The 12,900-nt window shown below is 35.0% G+C and overlaps 1 protein-coding gene across 1 annotated transcript in view; it reads right to left on the bottom strand.

Moving 5' to 3' along the window:
* LRP1 (LDL receptor protein 1) overlaps positions 1–12,900 on the bottom strand; it is a 744,558-nt gene that overhangs the window by 569,328 nt on the left and 162,330 nt on the right. The window contains exon 20 of the mRNA XM_068228249.1: positions 5,994–6,239. Within this exon, the coding sequence (XP_068084350.1) occupies positions 5,994–6,239 (246 nt within the window). The remainder of the gene's footprint in view (positions 1–5,993; positions 6,240–12,900) is intronic.

The following is a 12,900-nucleotide window of genomic DNA, read 5'->3' as shown; positions in this document are numbered from 1 at the left end:
CTGGATGATACAGAGAAGATGTGTGGAAACTGAACTAGGAGAACTGACAGCAGATAATATTTCTGTGATGCTACGAAACCAGGAATCTTGGGATCGTGTGGCAGTGTATGTGGAGGATGTCCTTCGCCAGAAGAAGAAGAATTTGGAAGCGTACAAACGTTCATAAAGGAGAAATGAAGAAAAAAGAAGTCTGAAAGACAAAGTAAGCATGATATCACCCTGAAGTAATGTGAGAGTGGTTCCGGGGTGATGATACACATCGTGGGAAAAGGGTGTGTGGTTTTTAGTGAGTAAGAATCCCACACACTTGTGGAATGCGGACCCTTAACAAGTGTCTTTTGAAGATTTTCCACAGTCCCTTATTAAAAATATATTATTATTATTATTATTATTATTATTATTATTATTATTATTATTTGCACCGTACGGGGTACATTATTCGTATTGTGCCTTTTCCCTCACTGCCTCAAATACTCCGGCTAATAATCTAATATAAAATGTTGGATGGACAAATAAATATAATCATCTCCTAAAAATTTAGGACGACACGCAGGTAAGAATAAAATAATTACATCAGCTTAGGTCTGCGACCAAATCATATTACCATCATCTGTATCTGCAAACAAAAAAAAATTATTTGTATCTTCCATCCCATCCAACATGTGCATTCATTTATCTACACCGATACTGGATTATCTCGGTGAATAACACATGAGAACCATACTTTTATCATCAAATCATATATTCGTTCGCTGCACAATACATTTCAGGGATATACATATCAATTAACCTTTTTTATATCGTGGACTCAACTGAGAAATGCACAGCCTTTTCCCCAAATCCGTCCGCAAAACCAATTCCAATTAACTGTAGTCAAGAATAAAATAGATCTTTGACTTTATCTATTGATTATTTATAAGTACTCCATCTAATATCTCTTCCAATGATGAATTGAATAAATAACAAGAATTCCAGTTGAAATCCTTATCTCCTATTTTATTGAAAGTTCGTTGTACTTGGAGTGAAGTATAATTAGAATTACATATTCTGTTACACTCTTAGGAATTCCAATTCCAAATTGAGATACAATTCAATATTTTCTTATCATATAAAAAAAATCGTTGACATTTAACATTACAATCTCGTTTCAATATTTTTGAAATATTGATAATTCATCGAAATGTTATTAAAACCTTATAAAATATCCCCTAAACATTGTCGAGATGTCGTTGGAATGGTTGAAACACCTTGGAATATCGGTGAAAATCATGTTTAGATATTCCTTAAAAATTATTGAAAGGTCACTGAAGTGACTGAAACACCATGAAATATCGGCGAAATAATGTTTCAATATTGCTTAATAATTATTGAAAGGTCACTGAAGTGACTGAAACTCCATGAAATATCGGCGAAGTAATGTTTCAATATTGCTTAATAATTATTGAAAGGTCACTGAAGTGACTGAAACTCCATGAAATATCGGCGAAATAATGTTTCAATATTGCTTAATAATTATTGAAAGGTCACTGAAGTGACTGAAACACCATGAAATATCGGCGAAATCATGTTTCAATATTGCTTAATAATTATTGAAAGGTCACTGAAGTGACTGAAACTCCATGAAATATCGGCGAAATAATGTTTCAATATTGCTTAATAATTATTGAAAGGTCACTGAAGTGACTGAAACACCATGGAATATCGGCAAAATAATGTTTCTATATTGCTTAATAATTATTGAAAGGTCACTGAAGTGACTGAAACACCATGGAATATCGGCAAAATAATGTCGAAATATCAAGAATATTAACTAAGTACCACTCAAATATCAACTAGACATCATTAAAATAACATTAGAGTTTCATTGTATATCCTAAAAAAAAAAAAAAATCCATAAATTTATGATCTTTGCTTTCTTTGTTTTCTCATGTCTTCATTGTGTAATAACGAAAACAACATAAGTAAGTTCCATAAATATGGTTCAAGAATCACCATACAGCTATATATATATCGACTCAAAATAAAACCGAAAATAAAATATTCTTTATACTAGGTAAACTAATTTGGTCATAAAACCACCTGAAAAATAAATAAATAGGATTAGCCTATCATAACATACGTATGCAAACAAGCTAATCAAACATCTAGGAATGCAATACTTCCATTCGTGAATAAACATCTTTCTGCGAAATTAAAACAGAAAATGGTATCCGAAATTTGCCTGTCCATAAGCAGTAGTCATTTTAGTCATGAAGACGTTTCCTCCCTCCAAACCTGCGTTCGACAGAACTTCAACTTAGGCTTAGCTTATTATGTGAGATTCAACTGAAAAAAATAAATATATGTTGACTTTCAATCGCGAATGCCTTGTTTTAGGATATAATTTTTGATGACCGTATACCATAAGTAGCCTGTAAGTTCATTAACCTCTTACAATCGTATGCATGTGCCACATAACCCGACTTCGTATACTGCTACGTAATTCACACGACGAAAACATCAACTGTAACGTAACATTAGCATTATGTTGCTTAAATATTACCAACTGCTCCAATCTATTCGTATTTCTCCAAATACTCATTCTGCCAATAACAATTCCTTATTACATATACACTTCCCTATCTCCATTCTTTAGCTTATAATCTAGATTATCGATCATAACAACGATTCCACCTAACAAAATCATTCGTTGCTCTAACTGTAGTGCAGTATACGTATAATCCATTCACATATTCTCATCATCAATCATGGGTTTACGGCATTCCGTAACACAAGCAATCACATATTCTCATCATCAATCATGGGTTTACGGCATTCCGTAACACAAGCAATCACATATTCTCATCAAAACAATGCGAGTGTTAATATTTCAGGTTCTACTTACTTACTTTTGGTGTCAAGTTATCGTCAAGTGAAATTCTATTAATCTAGAAGACGGTCTAATACCATTCTGCATTGGACTGGAGTTGAATTACCCAGTGAAAGGCATAAGTCTTCAGAATTACATCGATAACGTCGGTTTTCAAAGCTTCACATAAAATAAACAAGCACTCCTACTCGTTGATTATAGATTTGAAACGTCAAAGACTACCTAACTCCGTATCTTAAATAAGCTATAAGGATTCCTTTTTAATGACCCTACTCATAGAATTTTATCTTGAAGAATTAAACATTAACCATATTGCAATCATATATTAAATTAAATATTTACTATCGTTCATTCAAATATACGTAATTCTAACTACGAAAATTTAAATATAAGGAACTTGACTTATCTTGCTTTCGTTATTCGACTGGGATGGTCTTCATTCTGGATCTCCCTTGGCTCCCGACTCGACTTGCGGTTCACGTCATCGTTGGTTACTGGTGACTGGCCTCGGGTGTGGGTGATGTCGGCTGGCAAGGGCTCCCACCGGATTGCGATCCCATTCTTGTGGTTTAGCTAGCCATCGTATCTCCGTCGATTACGTGCGGTAAAAACATAATGAAAGATAGCATTAGGGAATAAATAATTTTGAATATATATTTTAGCTATCTAGTAAGTTATTCGTGAAGATGCAATATTTAGCCCAAATACTTTAGGTATTTCTAGTTTGTCGCTAGCTTAAAGAATAAGCTGCCGATCTCTAATTCTTCTTTAAAATTTCGGCTATGAGTTCGTGTTGGCAAATCTTATGGGCGATTCACTGCTTTCACGCCCGATGCTTTTACTTCGTACTTTATGGCTTATTTACCGCCGTAATTATACTATTCGCAGATTTCTTCTGTAAATTCAACCTCTTCTTTTCTTGAATATCAATTCTTGCTCACAATCTCGTTCCGATGATCAATACGATTTTTTTTTAAAGTCGTCTTTTTTTTACTCGGGACAACAATCTGATTCTCTTTATCACGGCCATTTGGATTGCTAAGGTCCGATCGTTGCAATATCAACTCATGGCCTACTTGATTAGTTATATCTGCATTTTCTCTTTCATTATGTAACCTCCGCCATTTTTATCGCGATGCATGGCAAGTATTAGGAATGCAACTCCCGATCATGACGCAAATCGGGCAATGAAATGGTACATATTATTATTATTATTATTATTATTATTATTATTATTATTATTATATTACTACTACTTGTTATGTACATCCACTTATTAGTATCATTATTAGTTCACAATCGCATTATTTGTGAGGTTATGTCGTGAAACATTTGATGTATATAGATATTTATATGAGGTTAGTTAATGTAAGAACCTGTAATTAATATTATATAATTTATTATTACCTGTATATGATGTGTAGTCTGCTACAGTATTGTGTAACTCATTGTAATATCCAGAATGGTACTAGGTAGACGAGAACTCAGTAGAATATTCTGTACATTATATCTGGGCCTTAAGCACTCGAGAATTTACGAGAAAATGTACCTTTATAGAAGCCTGGCCAGGCACATATATAAGCAGGTGGTCTTCATGGTAGAGATGAGTTATTGTGTAGTAGGAGTTATGGTTTAACAGGAATTGTACTTGTGACCTTGTGTTGTGTTGAACCAACATGCTGTAGCTGTCAGCAGTCAACTGTTTCAACTGTGTTTTAAGATTGCAATCTCCATGTGCTGTGATAGACAATTGTTAAAATGACGGTTTGTTGATGTGTGTATTTTGTTTGTGACAGCAGTTGATTAGGTATGTGTATTTGTATGTTTATGTGAAGTTACAGTGAAATAAATAAGTGTACCAACTGACAGCATTTCATGTGCGTCTTTGTGGATACATTGGTAGTACTATCTCCCTCACATACCTTGCATTTTTTTTGTTTTGATGTAACAAACATGTATGCTAATATTCCTATAAAAGAAACCTTAAACATAATCCAAAACAATTTGAATAAATATAATAAACTTAGTGAACAGGAAATCAATGAATTCATAACCTTACTTAAGTTTATATTGGACAATAACTTCTTTACATTTCATAACTATATCTATCACAAAATTGGCCTCCCAATGGGAGCCTCAGGTTTCAGAATATTATCTGAAATTTACATGGCTAATCTTGAACATACCAAAATAAACAACCACATCCAAGGTATATGCTTCTGGGTTCGATGAATACTCTCTCCCCAGTTGGTGGTCATCCGTAACTTGGAGAGGAGAGTGGATGGGAATGTATGGGATGGGATAGATGATGTATCATCATCATCATCATCATCATCATCATCATCAACAACAACAAATACATCACAATTGGGAAGTATCCTGGTGCAATGGTCACTTACGGTAGTGTGATAACAATGTTAAAATATAATTACCTAACAACAAGAGTACAACAAGCAATTCCATGGAAAGAAAATAATACAAGAAATACTACTAGTTTAACATTCTAAATCCAGCATCATCATATACAAATTCATAGTTATGTTACTTGATTGCCTGATGCTACATTAATCTTATTCAAACATCTCAGGTCAGTTTAAAATGCATGCCTAGATCACATTGGCAGGCAGCTGGTCCTATGATACAAGGTAAGATCCATATTGTTGATGAAGATTTTCGCTATTAGGTATAATATAGCTGACAGTTCCTTATTTTTCTAATGTGAGTAATAACTTAACTTTGCCACTGAAGTTCTCAACAATTGCCAATTAAATTATTTTAAAGGCTGACAATGTTAAATAAGATGGTTTTGGCATTAAAGATAAAAATGATTGAGAAATTCTGTAAAGGGTATGACTACGGACTCTATACTTAACAACTGAATGTCACAATATTGCTAAAACAAAACAATCAAAATCATCAAGTGGGTAAGAACAGAATAGATATAAAATGATTCAATATTATCAAATGTCAGCAGAACATTAGCCTAGTCTCATTAAGTGTCTTTCACAATTAATTCAAAATGGTAGGACCATGGGCCAATATTAAATGATATATTACAGAATTTGCAATGTAAGTAAGCTGTTTTTGGGATAGAATTTGGAAATAGTGCATATTTAAGACATACCATTGCTCTTGCAGGTGTAGTGATCTGCTTGCAGCACATAGCCAAGTTGACAGGTACACTTGTGTCGAGCCTTATGCTGCTCACACAACTGAGAACACGTGCCCCACATGTTACATGGGTGCCATTCCAGACAAGTAAGACCATCAGGTTGCAGAAACAAGTCACTTGGGCAAGAACATACCATACCCTCAGGAGCATTGTGACAATAGTTGGAGCAATCCTTTCGATATGAACACATATTTTCATCTGAAATGTGAAGATACAGAAGCTCAATTCATATTCACTCATAGCTCTTTAATTAAAGACAGGTTTTTCTGAATACAAAGGAAAGTTAACTCCTAACTTTTTTATTGAAGCTTTTACTACACAGAATACTACACATGATAAATTTTCTGCATGTATTTTGTCACTGAACTATGGCTTGATGAATAACATCAAAGGTTATGAAGTTTTTCAGGAATCTTGCCTATAATGAAGAAGCAATAAGGAACACACATTTTTCTCGAGTAAAAAAATGTATGGCCAAAGCTTGAGGCATTTCTGAGAAATCAGTACAGTATTATCAGCGGTACCTTAACTTAAGCTCAAGGAGTGTGTACTGTTTTCCACTCACCTAGGACACAAACGCACCTTAATGGACAATTTTAATAAAGAAGTCTACAATACTATTGTGCCATTCCACTATTTCATAAGTGAGATTCTCATCAGATCAGAGCAAACGCAATTACTCAGAACAAAGTTAAACACAATAAAAAACTTCATAGTTTGCCACAGAGGTCCAGAGTGACACAGTATGGGAAAAAGTATCATCATAATGGCAGTGTTAAAAAAACAAACACATGAGAGTTGGATTGTTAAAAGAGGGTCAACACTGACAAAATGACCCACATCTTGAATAGATATACATATCGCTAGCAAGCATTGCAATTAATTAAGAAAAATATCAAGAAAAGGAGAGAAATATATAAGATATCAGCAAGAGGATTAAGCAAATCTAGAAACGTCAACAGAACGCAATACTTTCATGAAAGTAATAGGCGATATTCTATCATCATATCATCCTTATGGATGCCTGCACGATTAAAAGATCCAAGAAGAGATGGGTTATACATTACCGAGATAATATCGTGGAATTACACAAAGACAGCCTACATCATCCTAATATTGTATCAAATATTTGATATTGAAAGGAAAAGAAGAAGAAGATTATTATTATTATTATTATTATTATTATTATTATTATTATTATTATTATTATTATTATTATTATTATTATTATTATTAGGCTTAGAAAACTTCACAATGTGTCAGCTGATGTTATATGTATCTGTGTTTCCGATGAACATGCAAGAGAAGATGAAGGGAGGAGCTGCCTGGGATTACTTGTGCCAATGCTGTGATCAGCGGACACCAGATGCGACGACTACAGAACCAACTGCCAGACTCGATGGGTCATGCCCACCAGCAGCGAAGGAGAAAGGACCAGATCTAGACCAACCTAAAGGCGGAGGACGGTAAGGTAAGTTCCTCTTAACCAAAATTTGATGCCAACTGATAGGAAATAATGTTCTTAAGTCAGCAGTATTTGAAAAGTAGTTGTGATACCGTTTTTAGTCTGCAAAATTAACATTTTCACATGTTAGGTTCTTGCGAATGACATCTATATAGATTGATTTATAAGGAGTAGGTAGTCTTCTGTGAATATAATGCAAAACCCAGTTACAAGGTAACAAGAGAGAGAAAGATGATCCAAACAGTATTGTGCCTTTGCTGAAGACCAAGTTCTCTTAAGTGGAGCATCTTATAAGAATAATAAAGATTCCAAGTTGTAATTCTAGATTAATATAGGCGACATTTTTTTAAAGAATACGTAGGGAATATGTTATTTGGTTATCGAGATAGGTTATGATACACTGAAATGTAATTATTCAGGACAAAGGTTACGAAAAAATGAAAAGATATGGACCTGTTACAAGACATATACGAGGATGTAAATATTTGTGTGTCGAGGGAAATCATTCTTAGCAAGAGTTGTAGATGATATGAGGAGACAGGTATTGAAATGCAGATTTATGAAGTAATAGAGTTGATATGAAAGATGAAATGGTATATGAAGCAATGGGAAGTTTATTCTACATCGACGAGGAAGAAGAAATGGAATATTTTAAGGAAAAATTGACACAAGTTTGGGATCTCACATATCGGTAATTAAATATAGTGTAGGGGAGAGTCCTACAGTACCGGCCGGCTTGCAGTACCGGCCATTGCTGGTTCTCGTTTTAGGTGCTATATGGCAGTAGCTTACAGGTGGCACATAAAGGATGCTACATTCCCGCGTGTCATACTTTGGGGGTTTCGTTTAGCGTTAAGGCTTGTGTGAGATGCGAGTGTTATACGTTGGCCGGCTTACGATCTCCCGCGAAAAGTTATTTTCAAGCCCCAGGTACTCCATTTCCAGGTAAGCTGTTGATTTTGTTTTTACTTATATATTATATACATTCTTTGAGGATGCTATAGCCGATAAGAGTTTCACGATATCGTCTATTAAACAATATCCAGTTGGGGAAGTTCCTTCAAGTGAGTTTCGTACAGTACCGGCCAATAGGACTTTTAAAGAAATAAAATTATATCCACTTCTTATCACTTTCCGGTGTGGAATGACCGAGAAAAGGGGTAAAATAAAATAAAAGTGGACTGAGGACGGGATGAAGATGGCACTAAACTAAATTATTTCTAACAAAATGACTGCAAGGCAGGCTGCTGAGGCTTTTTGTGCGCCAAGAAGTACGTTAGGAGATCGTCTGAGAGCACTTAGAGTTGGTGTGATTGTGGATCTAACTCCTCAGATGGGACGAATTAAAAAATCCTTTGATTGCGATATGTAAAATCAGTTGGTTACTTATATGAAGTATCTAGATAACCTTCACGTCCCTGAGCAGGAACAAACTTTTATAATTAGCAATCGCATTGGCCGAGCATTCGAAAGTACCCCACCAATTCAACAAGGGAAACAAAACTGCTGGAAAGCGGGTTTATTATGATTATTATGTAGATACTAAGGAAATGGAAGAAAACACATTATGCATTATTTGTTGTGAGTCACTGGATGAAGAATGGGTGCAGTGTACCAAATGCAAAGACTGGGCGCATGTTGGATGTGTGGACCAAGGGAATATTTTGTATTTTATTTGTAATAATTGCAAAAATTAAATGAAACTTGAAGTTAGTGGATGTCAGTTCCAATAATTATGTGTTGTCAAGTTCATTCTGTATTTCTTTGATGTTAGTAATTTATTAGACATATAAATCTCAGAAAATGCTAACTGGCCGGTACTGGAAGAAGATTTTTGCAGTCCTTGGAAATTAAGCTCTGTTGTATTTTTAAATATTATAAACTTTTGGTAAGATTTTATGAAAATCACACCCTGACATTGCAAAAGCATTTAATGAAGTACAAGATTATGGTATGAAAATCTCATACCGAACAGCATTTTATTTTTTATAAGGGAAAACGTTAAGGTGGCCGGTACTGCAAGACTCTCCCCTATGTCATCGAGAAAATGCATAATATGATAATTACAACATATTTAACCAAACGTCAGGTAAGTAATATTAAGCGGTGGCCATCTAATACTGCCACTACAAGTAATAAATGTTCCTTATGTTTGGATTTCATTAAACGGAATTTCTTACTGATAGATACTTACCTTTAATTAAATCAGGACAATGAGTGAAGTTATATTGTGGATCACTGCTACTGCATTTGTGTATATAAATGATTTATATTGTGATGTCTTCTAAGAAAGGTATTCCCTAATGCTTATTGACTAATACGAGATCTAACGGTTATTTTAATTCAAGTAAGGTTACGCATGACATATATTTGCAGTTACGATTGTCTTATTTTGATAAGAATATGAAGTCAGGACCCAACCTTTCAATGATTATATAGTAGTAGGCTATGAACAGCTGATATTGCATGATATTAAACAAGGGACTTGTTGAGTCGTCCAATGCTTATATTAAGAAGACCAGACCATAGGAAATAATTCAGATCACATCAAGCTAATAAATTAGAGATGATATTAAGCTATGAATTTAGAGATAATAGGCTCACAAACGTAAATATTACAGAACTGTGATATACCTAGGGAGATTTCTATACCCACTTCATATTGTAATGAATGATGAATGTATGTTTAAGTCAGAGAGTATGAACATGTGGTAACTTAACTTTACCAGAAGGAGTTTGCAATTTCTTAACATATTTCATATCGGTAAGATGATTGTAAATAAATTAAATTTAGCTCATTTCAAAGTGATAAAGAGAGGTCAGATTATAGATAAAAGATGTCATCATATGTCAAATGAAGTTGACAAATCAGCTGTATATATAACCAATTTATTAAGTCTTTGAATTTTGAGAACATTACTTATTTCTCTCTTCCAATATTCTTATATTTTGATTTTAATAAACAATTATAGTTTGAAAAAAGTAACTCAAGATATTATTATTTATGGTTTGTTACAGTAATGTAAGCTACGTTAGAATTAAGGTAATGCATTTTTGAGTTGTTGTGTCACCCCACTGATGCGTCGGATGGATACGTCCATCGAGTAGACTGTAAGTTTAGATAACATCGTGGTCGACGCATCAACCTTCTTGGGATCCCACATAAAATAATTTTTTAAAATCTGATGCCCTGAGAAGCAAGCTGGGATTCTTTTACGAACACCGACCTGGACGCAGGAAGGGCGTACTATAGACTATGACCGAGGAGATACCCATGGCTAGCAAAATGCGGGCTGTTCTCCGTCATAAAATAAGAGTATTCAGGTACAGAAACATCCATTCCTTGCCTTCTAATTGTGCTTAGTTCATAAGTTTAAGAAGTACAATGTTGTTGTTGTTGTTGTTGCTGTTGCTGTTGTTGTTGTTGTTGTTGTTGTTGTTGTTGTTGTTGTTGTTGTTGTTGTTGTTGTTGTTGTTGTTGTTGTTGTTGTTGTTGTTGTTGTTGTTGTTGTTGTTGTTGTTGTTGTTGTTGTTGTTGTTGTTGTTGTTGTTGTTGTTGTTGTTGTTGTTGTTGTTGTTGTTGTTGTTGTTGTTGTTGTTGTTGTTGTTGTTGTTGTTGTTGTTGTTGTTGTTGTTGTTGTTGTTGTTGTTGTTGTTGTTGTTGTTGTTTGTCCAACCCTTGTCCCTTTTCCCTACGGGGTCGGGTATGAGGTGAGATGAATCTGTCGTGGCGGGTTTTTATGACCGTATGCCCTTCCTGACGTCAACCTCATCAGAGTAGTTAATGTGATGAAATGAATGATGTGATGTATGATAGTAGGGAGAGGGTGAAACCCAGTGCCGGCACATAGCCTACTCCTGTCGAATAGCACCAAGGGGTCTGCTCAAGGCTTAAAGTCCTCATCTGACGCACGAATCACTATCAACACCGTTATATGCCCTCACTCCATATCAGCACTGCGGGGAGGTTTGGAATTTAATCCAGGCTTTTGGCATGCAATCTAGTGATTAGAAATTGTATACCACCACCTCCCCTACCCTGCTGGCCAACATTCTGATGGTGAAATTTTTTTTCACCAATGGGACTCGAACCGGCTAACCTCACTGTCAGACTGTTTAGACTGCAGCGCCTTAATGATCATAGCCACCAGGCGGCTTTTAAGAAGTACAACGATGAACGAAAATGTTTATTATGATGTCCTGAAACTACTGCCTCAAGGACAAAGATTTTGCAATTTTGAATTTATTCCATATCGAGGACAGCAGGCCTATAATTTACTTGGATGAAACAAACACTAATCAGAATCATACCAACAGTCATATATGAAAAGACAGGAACAATGAAAGGAAAACTTAAAAGGAGAAACAATATGACAGGTCAGTGTGGCAACAGAGAGAAATACAAAGAAACACAAAAGGACAAGGACAATATCCACAACTTCATACACTATCAGCTACAGATAGTGTACCGGGATTGACCAGACAAAGTATTTCTCAAGTAAAATACATTGCGAATAATTTCTAAGTATCAGCGAGTGTAGTAACAGTGCTCAGAATGACACCAGCATGTTCGCTGCAAAGCAAGCACATGATCTAGAACAAGTTGCATCATGCAGACTGGAAGGTTCCACAAAAGAAAATTTTCTATCTTTTGAACCGACTAAGATATTGGCATGAAAACAATGGCATTCTATTGAGCACTTTTTAAACATATATTGATTTAATTGAAATGAACCTAGGGAATATGGAGATATTCAATATAATAGAAAACATTATGTCAGAGCTAAATTTGTATAAAAGGCCCAGGGTTCAGAGCTAGGTACTTCAGTCTACACTGGCAACTTGACGATGTTGGTTCACCGCGTGCTACAAAGTCGTGTCTACAAGACGACACTATGTCCTAATGATGTGCAAACTTTTGGACATAGAATAACTCCAGTGTTACAGAGCGTATAAATTTTCAGCAAGTAGAACCTCGTTGAGGAACTTGTAAATATAAAAGAGTTTGATTCCAGGACATGTGAAAGACAGAATAGTAAAACCAATACTTATATGTCTGACATATATCAGAACAGTTTCAAAGTGAACTTATCTTGGTCAAATTCTTAGCCTCCACATATTTGCTTCTACTTCTTCAGTTTTAGATGTTTTTCATGCTTTCCACGCCATTTCCTTTTCACTTTAATCTTTACCCTATCATTCCACCAGTGTGTCTCTTTGTCTTTCACATTTCCTGATGTTCTACCACATAACTTTTCAGCAAATCCAACCAGTGCTTCCTTAAATCTTTTCCATTCATCTTCAACATTCCCCATCTCTATCCTGGGTACCAAGGATATTATTTCCCTTTGAAATTCTTCTTGTATGCTTTTCTCCTTCAACTTCCATGCTTTA

This window comes from Anabrus simplex, chromosome 6 (assembly GCF_040414725.1).
Source record: "Anabrus simplex isolate iqAnaSimp1 chromosome 6, ASM4041472v1, whole genome shotgun sequence".
In the NCBI taxonomy this organism is placed as follows: Eukaryota; Metazoa; Arthropoda; class Insecta; order Orthoptera; family Tettigoniidae; genus Anabrus; species Anabrus simplex.
The sequence above is the reverse complement of the archived record's forward strand: the minus strand, read 5'-3'. Positions and strand labels throughout refer to the sequence as shown.